This window comes from Notechis scutatus, chromosome 4 (assembly GCF_049901735.1).
Source record: "Notechis scutatus isolate UNSWTSFEM ecotype Mainland chromosome 4, rNotScu1.2, whole genome shotgun sequence".
Lineage (NCBI taxonomy): Eukaryota > Metazoa > Chordata > Lepidosauria > Squamata > Elapidae > Notechis > Notechis scutatus.
In genome coordinates, this window is record NC_142012.1 from 49,467,416 (window position 1) to 49,488,386 (window position 20,971).

At 42.5% G+C, this 20,971-nt stretch overlaps 1 protein-coding gene across 2 annotated transcripts in view; it reads left to right on the plus strand.

The window, feature by feature from the left end:
* TAPT1 (transmembrane anterior posterior transformation 1) overlaps positions 1-20,971 on the plus strand; it is a 70,672-nt gene that overhangs the window by 46,459 nt on the left and 3,242 nt on the right. For both annotated transcript variants that reach the window (XM_026678829.2, XM_026678828.2), the window contains 8 exons: positions 147-244; positions 382-451; positions 1,946-2,026; positions 13,214-13,323; positions 16,645-16,704; positions 17,438-17,506; positions 17,884-17,960; positions 19,661-19,818. In XM_026678829.2, coding sequence (XP_026534614.2) covers positions 147-244; positions 382-451; positions 1,946-2,026; positions 13,214-13,323; positions 16,645-16,704; positions 17,438-17,506; positions 17,884-17,960; positions 19,661-19,818 — 723 coding nt within the window. The remainder of the gene's footprint in view (positions 1-146; positions 245-381; positions 452-1,945; positions 2,027-13,213; positions 13,324-16,644; positions 16,705-17,437; positions 17,507-17,883; positions 17,961-19,660; positions 19,819-20,971) is intronic.

Sequence of the window (20,971 nt, forward strand, 5' to 3'; positions counted from 1 at the left end):
TGAATCAACAGTTAAGGGAAACTTTGAGTGTATTGTTTAGTAGAGCTTGGTGAAATATCAGACTCTACTGATTATTGAGGGGAATTTTGAAATTCAGACTAATATTTTGTGGTAAAATTCTTTTTCCTTAATGTATGTGACTACAGTCTTGCATGCTATCCTTATTATGGTCCAAGCAACAACACTCAATGTAGCCTTCAACTCCCACAATAAATCACTTCTTACTATCATGATGTCTAACAATGTAAGTGTTAGAAGGATCTAATGCAAGTCTTATCTGTCACTATTGATGTTTTGAAGAAGTAAAAACTTGGTTTTGTAGAAATTTTCTTTTAAACCCAGATTTGCCTAAAATGGGGATTTGCTTTCTTTAAAATGCAGTTTGTGGAAATAAAAGGAAGTGTTTTCAAGAAATTTGAGAAGAACAATTTATTTCAGATGTCAAACAGTGGTATGTATATTTTTGGGTGATAACCATTCATGCTAGTTTCTATGTGTAAAAATCTGAAATCTGTGTGGATTTAGTGACACTGAGTTGTATAGATTTTAGATTGTGGGCTGTGATCTGGGGTGTGTATGAATGGACACAAGCAACTTAGAGAGGGGTCACAAGTGTTTAAATCCATGGGCAGGCAAAATCAGAAGGCTCTCAAATCTCATTCCTCTAAAGGGAATATAGAAATTGCTAGAGTAAGATCTAAATGGTGATTAACTTGACACATACAACTGTCTATCAAAACTGTATGTCATTTAGCTAGATATTTATTGGGTTTGCTTGGCCTGCTGTATCAATTTCAAAATCCAAAGAACCTATAAACAGCAGCCCAAAATTAAGAACTTGGATTTCTGCAGCCCAATTGTAGTAGTTCTAATTTTATTTATAAGATTGGAACGTGCAAATCCATTTATCATTTTAGAAGTCATGCAAGATGTCACAAATTTTTTGAAAGCCATTGATTTAATATTGGGAAGAAAGTTTAGCCCAACCAATAATCTTGATCCCCTCCAAACTTGATCCCTTTTAACCACTTAAGTTGCTAAACTTGCTGCATGCCTGAAAAGAGGGTGGCAAATTCTGTAAGTTACTTACCTTGATGAGTCATTGCCAGGCTGAAGAATAGAGGAAAGGAAGGAAGGAAACAAAGAAAATCTTTCTGCCTTGAGGAGCTGAAGGAAAAAAAATTAGTTCTAAAGAAAAAGTAGCACAAATGTGCACCAAACGGCCATGGCAGAAGCTGGGTCCTAAAGGTAGCCAGACAGGCAGCAAAATGTTTCTTAAAGGTTTCCATGCTTTTTGTTACCTGTCAACTGCCTTTGAAGAAATGTGGGTTTCTGGGCATGAGTTAAGCAAGGGAAAAGTTTTGGGAAGCTGGTCCTGCAGCTGCTGCCTGCTTGCCATGTAGGCAGCTGACTTTCCCAAAGCTAGAAAAAGCCATGAGAGATATTCAGTCTCCTGATGACCAGTTAATCTCAGTAGAAATCCAACCCATAAGGATGGTTTCATTAGCGAAGCATGGAGGCTTGTTTAGAAAGCTCTCTGCCATTGTAATATAATCTAGGTGGACTCTTCCCACTTGCTGAGCTGTTTTTGGCTTTGCAAAGCTTTTGTCTTCCCCCTTTTTAGACCCAGTTGAGTGACGGACCTCCTAAGGCCTCCCTCACCCATGAGATACCCCATGCTTGCTTAACAATCTGTGTGTTTGTTTAATAGTGGCATTAGGGAGAGCAGGGGGAGTAATTAAACAAGGCTTTTCAACGGTTGTCATCACTTGCAACTATAATGGATAGGCTCTATTACAGTCATAGGTCGAGGACTACCTGTATGAAATTTTGAGTGGTTTGTTTGCCTTCTTCATAGATCTTCGATACAGTAGGCTTTTAGGAAACTGGAAACTTCTCTAAAGTTAAGAGATAATTACTATTATTACTATCACCATTATTTTAGATATCAAAGAGAGATTCACCAATTATGTGCTGTTACTGATAGTTTGCCTAAGAAATATGGAACAATTTTCATGGAATCCAGGTAAAGACTACTTTAGATATAAACATTAAAATGAAATACTCAAGATATGTTCATATATCATCATCATCATCATTTTAGCCATTATCTATCCATTGCAGGATGACGGTCTCTTCTGCATGTTTGCAACCAGTACAGTTCTGAGTTTTCTTTTGTCAGTTGGGCCTGCAATATTTGTTTATGTCCATATATATTAATTGTCAAACATGTTTTTGTTTGTTGCTATAATAAAATGATATAATATTCTTTATATTTTTGTACTACATATTTAAAACATTTTTATTAGATTGTAGAATAAAATACAAAAATATAAAAGCAAATAATAGGACACAGTGGGGAGGAAAAGGGGAAAGAAATGTGAAGAGGAGAGGAAGAAAAAAAAAAAGTATTAACTTCCAACTCTCTATGTTGTAGTAGAAGAAAAGCATTAACATCAAACCTCAATATTTTACTTTTCCAAAATAATATAAACTACCCATTTCTATAAAAACAATTCAGTCAGTAAAACTCAAAATCAAAGTTTTATTTTTTTTCTGCCTCAAGCACAAAGTCCAGAAGCGGTCTCCATGTAGAACAAAAAGCAACAAAAAAATACTTACATACTTTTCTTTAATCAAAGCAGTCACTTTAGCCATCTCTGCCAGTTCATCAACTTCTGTAGCCATTTGTCTATGGTGAGAATCGAAATGTCCTTCAATTTTTGTGCATACAGTAATCTTGCTGCCATCCACATGTATAAGATCAAGTTCCAAATTTTCTTTTCTAAGTCATTTTTCATTAAACCCAAAAGAAAATTTTAGGGTTTCATCTTTATCTTCATTTTAAGAACTTTCTGTATTAAAATATGAATTTTACTCCAAAATTTATTTGCTTTATCACATCCACAATAAATGATAAAAGGTCACTTCTTCACTTTTATATTTCCAACACTTTCAAATTTCCAACGTTCATTTGAAATACCTTTATATATTCTGGATAACTTATCCAGTGTTAAATACCAGCGACACATCATCTTATAAAATGTTTCTTTTAAATGATAATGTGAATTTTAAAACTTTCATCACATATTTTCCCATTGTTCAAGCATCAGATTATATCCAAAATTCCCTGCCCACTGAATCATACAATGTTTTATATATTCACTTTCCAAATTCAGTTTCAGTGATGTTTTATAAACCTTAGCAATAATAAGTTCTTTTAAAGTCCTTTTTAATATCATTCCAAAGAGGCACATAATTATTTTGAAACAATTTTATATTTGTGTTTATCAACATAACCCCAAGTATTTTTCCTTTTTCTCAACCTTAAAATCTGACTTTTTAGTCAATGTATCACCATCCTGAGATGACATATTCTCCCTCGAGCCGCTCGGAGCATCCAGAGACCGGGGTGTGCTTCTGAGTCCTCTTCTTGCAGGCTGAGCTTTAGATGAGAAACGCTCCGCCCCCTCACGTGGTATCGCGCAGCGCTCCCCAGTCTTTTGCTCAGCCTCGAAGAGTCAGGCTGTGTTTCAGAGAGCTCCTTGGCTGATCGCACATTTCTTTCCTATTACAACCCTCTCGTCTTGATAAGGTTTGCCTTTCCTTCCTCCTCCTGCGCAAAGGGTCTGGACTTAAGGGGAAATTTTCCCCGTCCTTGGGGGCAAGGCTGCGGGCTCGCAGCGCGATAGCGCGACCCCCCCACCCTTATCAGATCGCTCGCTGCCTCCGCGTTGCCTCGTGGCACGCGTTTTCTTTACTGCTGGATTCCCCCCACCTTAAACGCCGATCGGGAGGGTCATCGCCCTAGGGCCCTAGGCGCTGAGCTGACCAGCAAAGCCCTCCCTTTCCGTCCCGAAGGCGTCCCGACGGTTCAGCTTGCGGCCGCCATTTTGGCTCCGCATCGTGGTCGGGCGCCATTTTGAAATTCTTTAGCTGCGGTGAATTGGAGCCCCAGGCCTTGGGTCAAAGCTTAGCTGCCCATTTCTTCCACCTGGCTCGCTCTTTTATTACTTGTTGGCCTCCCGCAGCCCGTTTTTCGGGCGAAGTTGCAGCCCCCTCCGGTTTTATTTTTCTTGTCTGGAGGCCTGCTGCCAGAGGCTCTTTCTTCTACCATAGGCCTCAGGTGTTTATTTGACTGATTGGCCTGTACTGAGATATACGAAGTTCTCACTGTTTCGTTACTGTTTAAAAAAAAAAAAGAAATCTATCTATATATATATATATACTTAATACAAATACAAAAGGAATATATTAAATAATAATAATAATAATAATAATAATAATAATAATAATAATAATAATAATAATAATAATAATAATTTTTGTTTTGTACAATAATATTTTTCGTAGATATATAAATATATACGGATAACCTGTATATACATTTGGTACAAAAGCATAATAAAGATAAAAATCAATCAAAAGGAAAAGGAAGAATTACAAATTAGAGTATCTATTTTTCTGTACATACTATATTTCTTAGATACCTTACTGTTATCTCTGTACACAACAAATTCCAAAAGGGGAGAGGGCCAGCTTCACCTTCACCCGGCCTCATCCAGGCCTGATCTGGGCGAGCCAACCGCCTTTGCTAGTATTTGTATCTAACATGGCAGACGACAATCCTCTAAACGTCCTTCTTTGAAGGCTAAGGCAAAGTCCCACTACTTGCGCAGGCAGGACAAGGAACCTAAGGGCTCTAGACAGGACAAGGAACCTTCCAAGGCCGCCCAACGTGACGCCTTAAGGCGCCACAAAGCGTTGGAAAAGAGTTTGACCGGCGTTCAAGGGAGTCCCGCTCGGAGCCGTCAATACCTCCTCCTCCAAACCCTTCTACCTCTGCTCAATCTCTCCCCTCAGACCCCTCTTCCCTACCTAGGCGCAGTTCGCTTCAGGGTCTTCCGACCCCGGACCTCCGACCAGACGGACCCCGAAGCCACCTTTACACCCACAGCCGCTGGTCTGCGCCACGATGAACCCTCTACCTCCGAGGTTCCACCTCACATCAGGGCTTGGATGGAATCAGCCATCCGCCAGGGCATAGCAGAGGGACTACAACACATGACCAGATCAGGCTTCTCTCCGCGAGCCTCCGAGCACGACTCGATATCAATCAGATCCCTTCCACAACCGGTCCCCCAGTTGATCAGGTACTCTCTCAGAGGGACAGCCCTCCTCCGATTGGGGCCCAGGTGGAGGAGGAAGGGGACTTTGGGGATTTCAGGGAAGAGGAAGAGGATTCCCGGATGGGATCCTCCGCTACAGTGAACCCTCTTAGAGGCTGACATCATGGAGGGGGAGATGTCGGAGGACGAGGACCCTTCCCCCGACCAACCCTCCTTTGGGGGCTGTTCAAACCGCATATGTTCAAGTCCCTCCTCCTTAAGGCCAAGAATGTCTCTGGCCTTCTTCCCCAGTCCACTGCAGAAACCCCCTGTCCCAGAGGGCCCGGAAGACTCCATTTTCACCCAACCAGTGGTGGAAGCTGAGGTCATCCCATCCCCTCCCATCTTCGTAGATCTGGTAGCGAAGCAACTTACCTCCTCAGGGACCCCTCCCACTCCCTCTAGCCAAGACAAGAGATTCTTTAATCTCGATTCGGCTCTGTCTAACCTTCTGAATATCCCGGAGGTTGATGACCCCATTGTGGGTCTAGCCTCCTCCTCTACCCCTAGTGAGGCCCTAGAGGCCTTGAAACCTGAGGACAGGCGGGCGGAGCAGGCGCCACGCAGGGCTCACCTATCTGACGCCTGGGCCATTAAATCAGCTACGGCCGCCTCATTTTCACGAGGTCCTCTATCCGCTGGCTACGCCAGCTCAAGGACCACATCCCTGCTTCCAATCTCAGAGCTCATCAGGATATAGCGAAGTTAGTGGCTGCAGCCGAGTTCTCGGCTGACGCCACTTACCAGTCGGTAAAATTTTCTTCCAGGGCCATCACGTCGCACGTCACGGCTAGACGCATGCTATGGCTCAAACACTGGCAGGCGGACGTAAAGAATAAGGTCAAGCTGGCCACTGCTCCCATTACGGGAGATAAACTGTTTGGCCCAGCTCTGGAACCACTGCTGGTCGAGGGCCGCAGTAAGAGAAAGTATCTGCCCTCCCTTTTTCGAAGATCGGAGGCCAGGGGCTCTCAGCCCTTTCGGAGGAGCTTTCCACGCCCCTTCTACCAACCCCCTTCCCGCCCAGATACCCTAGACCCCCTTCCTTCCGATCCCAGGACCGCACGGACCCGGGCGACAGATCCAGACGCGGTGGCGGCTACAAGAGACCCTTTGGGGATCGGGAGGAAGGCCCTACCGCAGAAGGTAGAGCCTCTTCCTCCCCCCATTGGCGGCCGCCTCAGCCACTTCGCCGCCCAATGGGACATATCCACATCCGATGCATGGGTTAGGGACACAATCAGGTTTGGCCTCGCCCTGGAGTTCAGGTCCGCTCCCCTGATTGTTTCTTCCCATCCCCTCCTCAAGGGATCCCTCCAACGTGCACTAATGGATGCAGCCATCCATCATCTTCTTGACATCCAGGCCATTCAACCTGTCCCTCCGGATCAGAGAGGAAAGGGTTTTACTCCCATCTCTTTGTGGTGCCCAAACACTCTGGGGTTGGAGAGCCATCCTGGACTTGAAACGGCTCAACCGTCACCTTATCCAGCGTAGATTCAAAATGCACACTTTGCAATCAATTCTTTTAGGCACCAGGCGGGAGACTGGTTATCTTCCATAGATCTTTCGGAGGCATACCTCCATATTCCAATCAGGCCTTCCCATTTCAAATTCCTCAGGTTCTGTCATAATAGCCTTCATTATCAATACGTGGCCCTTCCCTTTGGACTGGCCTCGGCCCCCGGACCTTCACCAAGGTCCTGGCGGCCCTGGCGGCTCATCTCAGGAGCGTTGCCGTCCGCCTCCACTGCTACTTGGACGATATCCTTATTCTATCCCCGTCCAAATCCCAGGCAGTCAGGGATACCAGGGTCACCCTCTCCACCTTACAGGCACACGGGTTTCTAGTCAATTGGCAAAGAGCCAACTTACCCTTCCACCCGAATCAACCACTTGGGTGCCATAATTGATTCGGTTTCTCAAAGAGTTTTCCTCTCCCAGGAGAGGTTCCTTAGCATTCAAGCCCTGGTCATATAGATCAGGCGTTCAAGGAGGGCGGCCTTACTGGACCTCTCTAAATTGTTGGGCAAAATGGTGTCATGCATCTCTATTATTCCCTGGGCCCGTCTACACAGCAGATCCCTCCAGTGGTTCCTGCTCCCGTTCCAACGATCCGGAAGAAGCAACTCGAAGGCCAGAGTCAGGGTCCCTCCAAGGGTCCTCACGTCTCTTCTATGGTGGACCAATCCCGCCATCAACAGAGGCCACCTCTTCGCGGAACCTCAACGACTCACCGTCACTACGGACGCAAGCCTGTCCGGTTGGGGCGCTCATCTCGACTCGCTCTCGGCACAGGGCAGATGGTCGCCGTCCGAGCAAAGGTGCAGCATCAATTGGCTAGAGCTTCACGCTGTCCATCTGGCCCTGCGCAGTTTTCCTCAGATCCGCAAACATCACGTCCTCGTTCTCACGGACAACGTCACGGCCAAGGCCCATATCAACAGGCAAGGCGGCACCCAGTCCATCCAGCTAATGAGGGAAGCCGAGCGCCTTTGCCGCTGGGCAGAATCCAACCTCCTATCACTAAAAGCCGAACACATCTCCGGAGTAGACAATACTCAGGCGGACTGGCTGAGCAGGGCCACGGTGGACCAGGCAGAATGGCGTCTCCATCCATCCCTATTCGAGGAAGCATCCAGAATATTCGGCCTTCCGGTGGTGGATCTCTTCGCCTCCCGTCCAACACTCAGCTTCCACGGTTCTTCTCCCGGTATCCATCTCACCGGTCGGAGAATCACAATGCTCTGCGCTGCCCATGGCCCCCAGGGCTCCTATATGCCTTCCCTCCGCTCCCGTTAGTTCCCAGAGTAATACAGAAACTTCTTCAGGAGAGGGCAGACCTTCTCCTGGTGGCTCCCTATTGGCCCAGGCGACCGTGGTTTGCGGATCTCCGCAATTTATCGGTAGTGCCCCCATAGAGGATCCCCGGACAGGGTCTCCCTCTCTCAGGGGCCCCTTCTGCATCCGGAGCCTCAATGGCTCCAGTTAGCCGTCTGGAGGTTGAGCGGATCCGTCTGACTAGTGAGAATCTCGAGTCAAGTCATCGACACTATTTTGGCCGCCAGGCGACCTTCCACTACACGAATTTATGATGCCACTTGGAAGGGGTTCTGCAAGTGGTGTAGCGGGTCTCAGGTTGATCCCCTCTCTCCCTCTGTGGCTCAGATCCTAGATTTTCTTCAGGAAGGCCTTCGTAAGGGGCTCGCACCTAACACCCTGAGACGACAAGTTTCTGCCCTCTCAACCGTGGTCTCCTGTGATAACTACGGTTCCCTTTCTCATCACCCCGAATTAGATCTTTCCTTGGGGTGCCACCAACCTGTGCCCTCCCACTGTTCACAGGTTCCCCACATGGGACCTCAACAAGGTCCTCGTTTCTCTCACACGTTCCCCGTTCGAACCTTTGAGGGATTCATCCCTTCAGTTTCTCACCTTTAAGGTAGTTTTTCTAGTAGCTATTACTTCTGCTCGTCGAGTTTCGGAAATAGCAGCTTTGTCAGTTAGGAGCGATCTATGTGTATTCCACGCTGATCGGGTGGTCCTTCGTCCTGACCCCACATTCCTACCCAAAGTTAACTCTCCCTTCCATAGGTCACAGGAACTGGTTCTACCAAATTTTTGCCCTAGGCCCTCCAGGGGCAGGAGGTCCTCTGGCACACCCTAGATGTTAGAAGGGCCTTGCGTATATATATTAAGCGCACTCAATCCATGCGAAGGTCGGAATCCCTCTTCCTATCCTTTCAACCCAGGTCACTGGGGCTTAAGGTTTCTCCTTCCACCATCAGTCGCTGGATCAGGGCTACTATTGCGAGGTGCTACCTTTCCCATTCTCTGCCCGCTCCGGGTGGAATAACCGCCCATTCCACCAGAAGTGCAGCCACCTCGGCGGCCTGGGCCACACAAGCCCCCATCGCTGACATTTGTCGGGCAGCCACCTGGTCCTCTCCGTCCCGTTTATCAGACATTATAAAATAGATACGTACGCCTCAGCGGGAGGCCTCTTTTGGCCGACGGGTCTTACAGAGGGTCATCAGTGATCCGGAGGGGCCGGGCCAGACGGAGTCCCACCCGTAGGACAGCCCAGCTTTGGTATGTCCCAGTCTCTGGATGCTCCGAGCGGCTCGAGGGAGAATGGGCATTGGTTCTTACCTGATACGCCCTTCTCGGCGAGCCGCGAGGAGCATCCAGCCCCACCCTAATTTCTCCGTCTGGTGGGGAATCTTGCTTCAGCCAAGGAGCCAATAGTAGATTAGAAAGAATTAATAACCTCTCTTCTCGTTATCGCAAAAAACTGGGGAGACGCTGCGCGATACCACGTGAGTGGGGCGGGCGTTCCTCATCTAAAGCTCAGCCTGCAAGAAGAGGACTCAGAAGCACACCCCGGTCTCTGGATGCTCCTCGCGGCTCGCCGAGAAGGGGCGTATCAGGTAAGAACCAACGCCCATTCTTAATCAACATTATTGTTTTTTATTTGTTTATTTAAAAAAAAAAAAACCAAAGCCCCAAACTCATTTAATTTCCTCAACAAATATTCTGTTACTTTTTATCTTACAAGAATATAACCAGATCATCAGAAAATGCCCTCAATTTATAAAGTTATCTCTTGATAGATATACCCATTATTTTGTCATCTTGCCTTATATCTCTATTCAAAACTTCTGACACCAAGATAAATAGAATTTCACATGAGTTAGTTAAATTAACATTAATGACAATTTTTGCTTTCTATGACATGTAAACAGCTTTGACTCCTTGAATAAAGTTCTCTCCAAAGCCCATTTCTTCCAGCACTTTAAACATAAAAGCTCAATTTAAGTTGTCAAAGCCCTTCTCTGCATCTAAAAATATTAAAGCTGCCTACTTCTCATTATGATATTGTAAATATTCAATAATATTCAATACAGTCCTCACATTACCTCTTAGCTGACTTTCTGGCAGGAAGCCAGATTGGTCTACATGTATTTGTTATTGTTAGTTGCGAAGTCATGTCCGACCTATCGCAACCCCATGGACAACGTTCCTTCAGGCCTTCCTGTCCTCTGCCATCTTCTGGAGTCCATTTAAGCTCCCACCTACTGCTTCAGTGACTCCATCCAGCCACCTCATTCTCTGTTGTCCCATTCTTCTTTTGCCCTCAATCTTTCCCAGCATTAGGCTCTTCTCCAGTGAGTCCTTCCTTCTCATTAGGTGGCCAAGTATTTTGAGTTTCATCTTCAGGATCTGGCCTTCTAAAGAGCAGTCAGGGTTGATCTCTAGGACTGACCAGTTTGATTGCCTTGCAGTCCAAGGGACTCGCAGGAGTCTTCTTCAGCACCATAGTTCAAAGGCCTCAATTCTTTGGCGCTCAGCCTTCCTTATGGTCCCACTTTCACAGCCATACATTGCAACTGGGAAAACTATAGTCTTGACTATACACACTTTTGTTGGCAGGGTGATGTCTCTGCTTTTTAGTGTGCTGTCTCGATTTGCCATAGCTTTCCTTCCCAGGAGCAAGCATCTTTTAATTTCTTGGTTGCAGCCCCCATCTGCGGTGATTTTGGAGCCCAGGAAAATAAAATCTGTCACTGCCTCCATTTTTTCCCCATCTACAGTATTTGCCAGGAATTGAGAGGGCCGGATGCCATGATCTTAGTTTTCTTAATGTTTAGTTTCAAGCCAACTTTTGCACTCTCCTTCTTTACCTGCATCAAGAGACTCTAGTTCCTCTTCACTTAAATCTAGTTTGATAATTTAGGCAGCTGTTGTCTTGAAAGGTACTCATCTAGTTTTGATATATCTAACTTCTGTCTTTTATACAAGAATAAAAATTATAAAAATACTTTTTGATAAGTTCATTACCTGTTATTACATTGCTGCCTTCACAAATTTTCTCAATCATTCTCTTTTCACTTTCCTTTCTTAGTTTATATGCCAACTATCTCCCTGGTTTATTTTCAACCTCAAAGTGTCTTTGTTTAGCATACTTCAGTTTTGTTTCTATTTCTTGTACTGTTAACATGGACAGTTGTTGCCGTAGCTGTTTAATTTTAGTTTTCGGATCTGTAGATCTTTTGCAATTTGATTTCTCTCTGTCTGATTTCATTTATTATTGCATCTTTCCTGAACTTTTTCTTCTCTAAGCAATTCTACTGTATAAAATAACCCCTCACAACAGTTTTACTAGCATCCCACACAGTCATTAAACTTGTCCCTTTATCTAAATTATTATCAAAATATTCATGTAGTTTCTTTTTATAATCTTTTACAATCCTTTTGTTTTGCAAAATAGATTTATTTAATCTCCATCTGAAGCTCAAACTCTCCTCTTAGTACCAAAAGCACTAAATTGTGATCAGAAAAGGATTTAGGTAACATATCTACTTTTAAATTTTTATTTGCAAGTTTTTTAGAAGGCCATATCATATCAATCCTTGAAAAAGAGTTATGTCTTTCTGAAAAAAAGTTATGTTCTCTGGTGGAGCCATTTTATTTCCCGTGAATCTATTAGTGTTAAATTGTTCATCATCTCAAAAAAGGTCTTTGGTAATTTACCCTGGGAATGGTTAACTCCCTTAGTAGATGATCTATCCAAAGCTGGTGTAATTACTCCGTTCCAATCCTCCAACATAAACTAGTTTTCATATGAAAAGGGTGATAATTGATTCATCAGATATTCAAAAAAATCACTTTTATCATCCTTTGGCCTGTTCGCTCCAACCAGTATTTATTTTATTCCATATTCATCTGTTATAAGTAGCTTAGGTTTAAGTTGAGATTTTATGTATAGAATAACTCCATGAATCTTTTTAAACCAGCAGATATTTATTTATTGTTCATTTTATTCTTTATATCTTTGTATTGCCATTAGATTTTGAGTTCTGACTGGTACATAATTTTAATTCCATCTATTACAAGTTACTGAAGTGCTTTTAGTGAGATGATAACAAATGACTCTGCCTTGTATTTTGCTCTGCTCCATATGCAGTATATTCAGTAGAATACAATTCATCTCAGTATTTTTGGTTATATGCAATTTCACCGTTGTGCAGATGAGACTTAGGACCCCAATAGTGTCAGAAAACTGGTCTTGGTTCACATTTTGCCTACACACTGATTAAATATTTGCAGACTTAGCTTTTATAATTATGGATTGAAAATCTGCACAAAGAGTCAACTATTTACATTATTTTACTCCAAATACTGGCTTATTCTGATACCTGCTGGAAAGAAATCTTTGTCATTAGATCTATTAATCATCTGATAAGATTTTCATGGCCCTGTTCTGTTTGGGAAGAAGATTCTCATGTGGCTTGCAGTTAAAAAAACTAAATGGATGGAAACCAGAGGGGTTAGAGTTGGGTTACCTGGGATAAAAGCAGCACACTCAGTGCAGCAGCACACTTAAAACTTTTTACAGGTTGATTTAAAAACATCTGATCTTTGAAACAAACATCAGTGTCCTGGTTCTGATCTCTGCAAATCAGTCTAGCCTTAGGCCTAGCAGCTTAAGAAAGGAGAATATGCAACTGTCTTGCATATGATTAATGTTGATGACTATTATGCTTTCTCCTCTAGTCTCAACATTTGAAAAGATTTAAAACTAGGCTTAGTTCTGGTTTCCACCTCCAGTTTATGATGCTCTTTGTGGAGTTGATGTAGCCAGGTCCAATTTGTTCCCCCTTCCTTGAACACTATAAATGCATGGCACATTTTGTTACAAGGACATCTGCTCCTGTAGGGAGATAGAAATTTGCAGAACCTATTTTGTATTTAAATCAATTATTCTTTTGATCTTTATGATACTACCTTTATAAAATTCCAAAAGCCCAAGGTCTTCTCAAGCCCTGGGAAGAGAAGATTGACCACTTTTAATGACTCTGTACTGAAAGATAAGTGCTTTATCTACAAAATTTGTTTTCTGAGAATTTAAAGTATAATGTGAAAGATTCTATTTTACATATATTGGGGGGGGAATGCAAAATAAGACATTCCATTTATGTTTAGGTAATTTATTTTTGTTCCAGACCAAGTTTATTCCTGTGAATTCCTTCCTTCTTTTACAGATCATCTGTGGGTATTATTCCCTGATGTCTGTATGGTGATTGCATCAGAGGTTGCTGTTGATATTGTGAAACATGCTTTCATAACCAAATTCAATGACATTACAGCTGATGTAAGTATATAATTAAACATTTCCAAATGATTAGACCAAATCTGCTTTATGTTTTGTAGAAGAAATGAGGGAAACGTTACCTTGCCTTTCTCACCTGTTACTCCCATTGATTAAAAATAGCTAAATATACTGTACTTCTTTTTTAATGGAATTAGACCTTACAAAATTAATTAATTATTATAATTATACTTGGGGCTGTTCCTAAAGGTAGGCTCCCTGTGTTGAGTTCTCCCCACCATCTTTGTACTATGGAGCAGTGTTTTCAAGAGCAGTTGCTGGCTTGGAAATTCTGGAAGTTGAAGTCCACCATATCTTAAAGTTGCCAAGATTGAGAAACACTGGCAGAGAGAACTATCTGCATATTAAAAACTTAAAAATAACTTGTAAACTTAACGGATAGCATAGGTTGGGGGATAGAAAAAGACAGGGATGATTATGTTGTAGCATGGAAAAACAATCCACGCTGATTATGGGAGAGAGCGTACAACAATCGCTGGTTCCTTCTGCCCCCCTTCAGGAATTTGATGGCTTGTTCGACAAACAGCTATCGTGGTCTGGTCACTTTGTCCTCATCCTCGGCACAGGTTTTTTCCCGACAACTTCCTTGGCTCCCCTCGGTGAAGGTTACTTTGGAGGGTCTCTCCTCTCAATCATCCTTCTTTCTGACTCCCAGCAACCATTGGGGTTTTGGCTGGTTGTCGCGGCCCTTTGCCTCCCTCAGCTACTCGGGGTATTCTTCTCCACTTAGGGGCCTTGGTTTGGCCTCCCCCCAGTTACCTCTTGATCGCTCTCTTGCACAGACATCTCATGCACAGTCCCCACAATAGAGGAACGTCTCTGGGCTGATCAAAATTGTAGATCTAGCTTAATGAAAGTAAAGTTAGATCTGAGTATTCCCATGCAAAGTTTACTAACAACTCATAAAATATTTCTATGTCTTTTAAGAGTTGCCAACAGAAAGGGAGCGGGGAGCGGTGCAGCAGCTTGCAAACCAAAATTGCATTCCATAAATGTTTTCAAAGATAGTAACTAGGTGATTGAAGTTTCTGCCGCACAAAATTCTAACTGGAGAGCATGATAAATGACTCTTGGTTATGGATGTGTCCCATTGGAGAATATATATTACAATACACCCAGGGGTGGGGGAAAACCAGGGTCAAGGGTAACGATGAATTATGTGTCCCAGATTCAGCTATACCCAGGCCATTCCAGGTGGGGGAGAAAATTTATCTCCACCAAATACTTGAGGTTAAGACTCCCTAGCAAGAAATTGGGGCCAAAGTTCATGGGACCATTCCCCATAGCAAAGGTCATCACCCCAGTCACAGTGCAACTGAAGTTGTCCCGATTGTTAGGGAAAATACACCTGGTATTCCATAGTAGCCTCTTAAAACCCATGGTGGGATCAACCCAGAGGGGATCGTTTGGAATAGAAACAAATGCCTCAGCAACATATTCATTTTTATAATTGCAAGCCTTCCTACCATTGATCCTACCAATGCAAAGTTTTCCATTTTTCCAAGCCCCCCCCCCGGCCAATGATTGTATCCTGGAACGAGAGGAACATAGGAGGTTAATTCAGTCAGTCCCTAACCACCTCTCCCCTCACCCTCCAGGAGGACCCTTTGGCTTATCAGGGAATTGATCATGGAATTGCTTCACTATCTGCCTTCACGTCCCAGCTCTTAACCCATGTAGCCTCAGACAAAGGGTATCCCTTCCAGTGAACTAAATATTGCAATCAACCCCTATGTAGTTTAGAATCTAAAATTCTCCTCACTTCATAACGGGTTTCCCCTTGTACCACTATTGGCGAAGTTTTGATTCCTTTTGAAGTCTCAATCTTGGGCTGACAGCAGGCTTTAGTAAGCTGCTCTGAAAGACTGGGATATGCGTGGGAGGTTAAGCTGAACTGTTACTGGGTTAATTACTTTCACTATCAGAAAGGCCCTAAGAATTTAGGTCCTAACTTTTTGCTGGGCAATTTCAATTTAATGTATTTGGTTGACAGGTAGACTTGATCTCCCACACGGAAGGGGGGCTGGAGAGATTGGTGCTTGTCTGCTTGGTTTTTTATGTTTCTGAGGCTTCTGCTAGTGCCGTGTTGGCAAACCTATGCCACGTGTGCCGGAAGTGGCACGCAGAGCCATTTCCCTCGGCACGCGAGAGGTTGCCCGGAAGAGCCCCACTGTGCATGCGCACGCACGTACCACTGGCCGACAGCTGATTGTCGGGTATCTAGCACGCATGTACAGGACACAGAGGGGGTACGCGGGAGGCGCATGCGCAGGGATGTGCTGTGCGCGAGGGGAATTGCATGCGCAGACGTGCGGTGCATGAGGGATTCTTGCATGTATGCACAAAGACGCATGGCACAAGGTGGGAATCGCATGCGGAGATGCGCACTGCGCAAGGGGGGTCGTGTGCACATGTGCAGGGGCGTGGGGGGCCAGCACGCACTGCCTTCTGGGTGCTGGCACATGACCGCGCGTAAGCAAGTGCACGCGCAATTATCGGCACGGGAGCTGAAAAAGGTTAGCCACCACTATGCTAGTGCTTTCATGGGGTTTTCGCAGCCCTTTTTTAACGACTCCATCCATTCAGCTAGAGCAGGGGTCTGCAACCTTAAACACTCAAAGAGCAAGTGCCAATCCTGTGGGTCCTTTTGGAGGAGTACTGCTGCCACTGGCATGTTGGCTTGGACTGATAGGCGGCTTTCAAGGTTGGGGTGCTGGAGAATTGGCTCCTTGGCGAAGAGCCACTTCAATTTCTCGAATGCTTTTTGATAATCCAGCATCCAGGCCAGCAGTTGAGTTGGGCGCAGTTTCGCAGGAGGCGGGGGGCTGTTTTCAGTAGCTCTGTTAGGCCACTATTGCAAATGCTGGAATGAATTGCCTGTAGAAATTTGCAAACCCCGGGAAGCTCTGGAGTTGCTTGTGGGCGCAAGGGAGTTACCAGTCTAGCACCGCTTTCAGCTTCCCTGGATCCATTTCGATCCCCTCGCTTGACACTCAGTAGCCCAGGTAGTCCAGGGAAATCTTATGAAATTTGCACTTAGAGAGCTTTGCATAGAGCTTCACAGCTACTTTTCACAGCTGGTTTGGCAGGATCTGTTTTATCTTCTATCTTCTATCCTCCTTTTAAGGACACAAACACATAGCCCGATTATTATCCCTAATCCAGCTGAACCAACCAAATAGTTTTATTTTTAAATAGTTTTCATATGCACATTTATGTATCTTTTCTCTCTAATAATAATTGCCTGCTACTAATCTGCCAAATGGTTAATAAAAGGATTTGCATATGTTATCCTGTCTGCAGGTTTACAGTGAATACAAAGCCAGCCTTGCCTTTGACTTTGTTAGCAGTCGACAGAAAAATGTAAGTGTTGGATTGTAGTTTTATACATCCTCTTTTATTCAGCACAGGGAAATGTGCACATTTAATTAGATTGGCTTGCAGTTTAATTTTACATTAGGAAGAAACTTGAAAAAACATTGCAATCTGAGAGATCGCCATATGTAACTTGGATCTCTGTGTGAAGTTGAACTTCCAAAGACATCCCTGTGGCCACAAGCACATAATTTAATTTCCAGTATTCCTAGGAAATGCCTTTCCACTTGCACTATTTATGTCATAATGAACTAGGAATAAAATATTATAGTAAGTAATCCTAGTTTTAAAACCATTCAGTGCTGTACCTGTTCATTTGTATGATCTCGGGGCCTTCCATTTGATCATTTAGAAGTGTCAGAAAATTCTCCTAATGACAAATTTGACATATTTTGTCACTTTTGTGGCAACAGTTATAGAAATAGATTGCTATTTACTTCAACTGCTCAGGGTGGCCTGCAGGTTTACTGCTTCCTGATGTTCTCCCATCAAAGTACCCTTCAAAGTACTAACCCCATCAGATTTTCTTGTTGTTGTTTTTTCAGCTAAATTCTTCCCTGAAACACTAATATCTGCTGATCAGTTGTGAACTGACTTTAAATTCCCTTTATGAGTGTGATTTTAAAGTAAATAAATTTGCAATATGTAAAAACATACTTAGACTTACTTCAATGTTTTGCCTGTTCCAGTGCTTTTTTCACAGTCTGCTCTCTACCTCCAGGCATATACAGATTACAGCGACTCTGTTTCCAGGCGAATGGGCTTTATTCCACTCCCACTGGCTGTTTTAGTAAGTCATATCTTCTTTCACAAAGTAGCTAGTGAAAATTGTCCCAAAGGATGAAATAATATTTCCCCTGAGCATGTTAGTTCATAAAAATAAAATAATATTGACTCTTAATTTTAAAATTTGGATAACTCTATACTGTAATTGTGGACTTGGCGAACAAGATTTTCAAGTTAAATTGAGATGACCCTCTGTCCTAGGTTAGAGTATGGGTTATTGTATGTTATTGAAATAAAATTGTGTGTCACTGCTATCTGTTAAAATAATTTAACATGGGGTATCTTAAATATTAAATCATATTTAAAGTAACTTAAACAATTTCAACTACACACTCATCTCTTTTCAGAAATAATTTTAATCCCTGTTATTTCTCTTTCTAGCTCATTAGAGTTGTTACAAGTTCTGTAAAAGTCCAAGGGGTCTTGTCCTATTCCTGTGTTATTCTTTTCTGTTGTGGGTAAGTGCAAATCAAATAACTGTATACCAAAAAACAACATGCAAAAGTTCTTACACTGAAGTCCCATTTTTGATTATCAGCACAACAGAGTTGGTAATGGAATATTAAGTACTAAGACTTAAGCTTTTAGTATATAAATAAAATGTTTAGAACTAAGATTTCTTCATCATGACAATTATCGCTAATCCCACTGGTTAAGTATACTTTGTCTCATTTAGCTTTTAAGAAAACATTTTAATTAAATAAATACAACACGTGATGGCAAAGGGTACACAAAATTAGAATAAAAAAAGGAAATAAAAGCATACAAGATGTATACTTGCAGACATACACAAATTAATAAACTGACGCCATGATTTATTTATTTATTAGCCATCCATATTGATTTATACTGTTGAGCAGTTCTGAAAACTGCTCAATAGTTGAAGCCACCTATTTATGTTTCCAAGGTTAGACAATGAGTCTTTAGCTAATGTGTTCATTTTCTCTTTGCAAAAGTCAACTCCCACTTTAAAACATGCTTCCAGTTTATTTATTTATTGGACTTTTGTGCTGCCCATCTCATCTAGAGGCGACTCTTTACTAGAAGGTTAAATTTCTAAAGAGGGGAAAAATGTATTTTACAGAATTATTACCCACCATAACGTTTATTTTTGAAAGCAAATCCTGCTACTTTTAATGGAATTAACTTTCCACTAAGTACATTTGGTATCATAATTTGGTATCAATGCCCAATTCATGATTTAGTTAAGATTTCCAGGTGTTGGAAAACTATTGCAGTAGGAAATTTCATGGTGAATAATAATGAAAAATAATAAAATAGAATATTTTATCATCAGATTAGTATACTTTTATCCAGCTGGCTTGAAGATGTCAGGTACAAACTGTTAGAATTTATTGCAGAAATCAAATCCAGAAAGAACACATAGATGACTGATTCAGCAGGATTCATTAACTTCTTTATATACATAATAAGATATGAATAAAATGTACAATACCAATAGTAGATTCTTCCAACGTAACACAAGCAAAAGACAAGCAGCAGCTTCAGAGCAGAGAACAGAGATAAGCCACGCCCAGACACTTCCTTTTACTTTCAGTTTCTAATTCAGCTCACATTGGCTGATCTATTGCCTTGCTGTTCATTGGCTGGCTTTGTTACCATGTCTCTGCCAGTTCATGAATATTCTGACACAAACCTCTCTATTGGGTGTGGAAGTACAGGGAAAGGTGTGAGAGTGCATGTTTGCCTTCCCTGCTGCCCCTGACACACTATTGTAGGGTGTTGACGTTAGAGTATGATGGTAATATGTTGCAGGATCATTATTGGGAGGCCTCCTTGAAGTTGGACTCAGTAGCATCTTCCCCCCTCACCTTTAAGAATAGCACTGGTGGCTGGGTGGTGGTTCTTCATCTGCCTCAGCCAGATTTTTGCGAAAAGCAGAACCATGTGTCCTGGTCAAGGCAGGCAAACTCATCTGAAGCCCCTTCTTGGAGGCACATCAAGTTCTTTACAAAAGTGAATCCAGGCTCCCTGGCACAAATGTAGTACTTTTGTCCTATATTTCTAATTAATGCACAGCAGAAACACGCACAGCACATTGTGTATGTGTTGTTCTAATAATCAGTTTGAGGAGGCCTCTGGGGAGGTAAATTTGTTCAGGCCGTGATATCTAATCCTGTGTTCTTACTGTTTTCAGTTTAATATCACTTAAGGTACTCAACAGCATTGTATTGCTGGGAAAGTCCTGCCACTATGTCAAAGAAGCAAACATGGAAGAGAAGTTGTTCAACCCACCTCCTTCCAGCACCCCAGGAAAATCTGTTGGCAAACAGAGCAAGTACAAGTCTCCTCAAGGTAAGTGAAACCTCAAAATGCTGACTCCAGTATTAAGCAGAGGCATCTTATTCGACTCAGTATAAAGTGACTGGTAGCATCTAAAGAGCTAAATCTCAATAGTTCTGAATAAAACCAGACTTTTCTCCTCTTCAGAAGAATTTTGCAGGATTTGAAGTGCATATGAACCCTCAGCAGTCCTTATATTGCGTCAGAGTCTTCAGACCAGCCTCCAATGTTTATGGCCCATGCGTATATACTCATGCATTGTGAGGACGTGGTATGATCTCAAAAACAAATGGGATATCCTAAAGCTTTGCACCCTTCTAAGCCCCTCCCCCAAATACCAATTTTCCCTGTTATCTGGGAATTGTAACAGTTCAAAAAAACTTCAGTGAGCCTCAAATGCTACCACTACACCCTTCCTCCAAAATCCAATAATTTGGCTCTGTTTGGCTTAATATAATTGTGATATTTTGCCACCACTAGAAAACCAAAATAAAGTCTGTCCTCCTAGAATTGATGCAGTTATTGGAGGCAATATTTTGCTCTTTAAGAATCTTATACTTCTACATAGAAGTAAAAAGAACAATCTTGATAGTTGGAATATCTTTATGAAGGCTCATTCAGTACAAACGGTGGCTAATTTTGTGTTGCTAGGAAGTATAGATTGGTGCAAAGGAGAATAACAGGTCTATTCCAAACTCTTGAATACAGTATAGCTTCCTTGCTTTTCACACAGGCATGCATGCAAGGAAGTAAGGTAATAGCTTACATGGCCCTATCTGTTACAGAAAAATTGGCCAAGGGAACAATTTTTAAGGACAAAAAAAAAACAAAAACATTAAAATCCCACAGTAAAACAATGAAAGCGCACTCTGTGCCTGTTTTTTCATCTTGCTTTTTATACAAGCAGTCCTAAAAATGAACCCACTTAAAAAAACAATCCAGAGCAATGCATTCTTTTCAAAACTACCCATGAACATCACAGCAGCCAATATAAAATGCTCTTATCCGACAGTTGCATTAAGTTTTCTTCTTCATAAGGCAGACTTTTATATTTTCAAAGCTCATTGAAACAAAACTTTTTTGCCACCAGCATTCTAAAAACTCCAGGCATAATATTCAGGATACAATTCAAAATTCTAACTTCCCCATGGCAGTTTTTAAAATG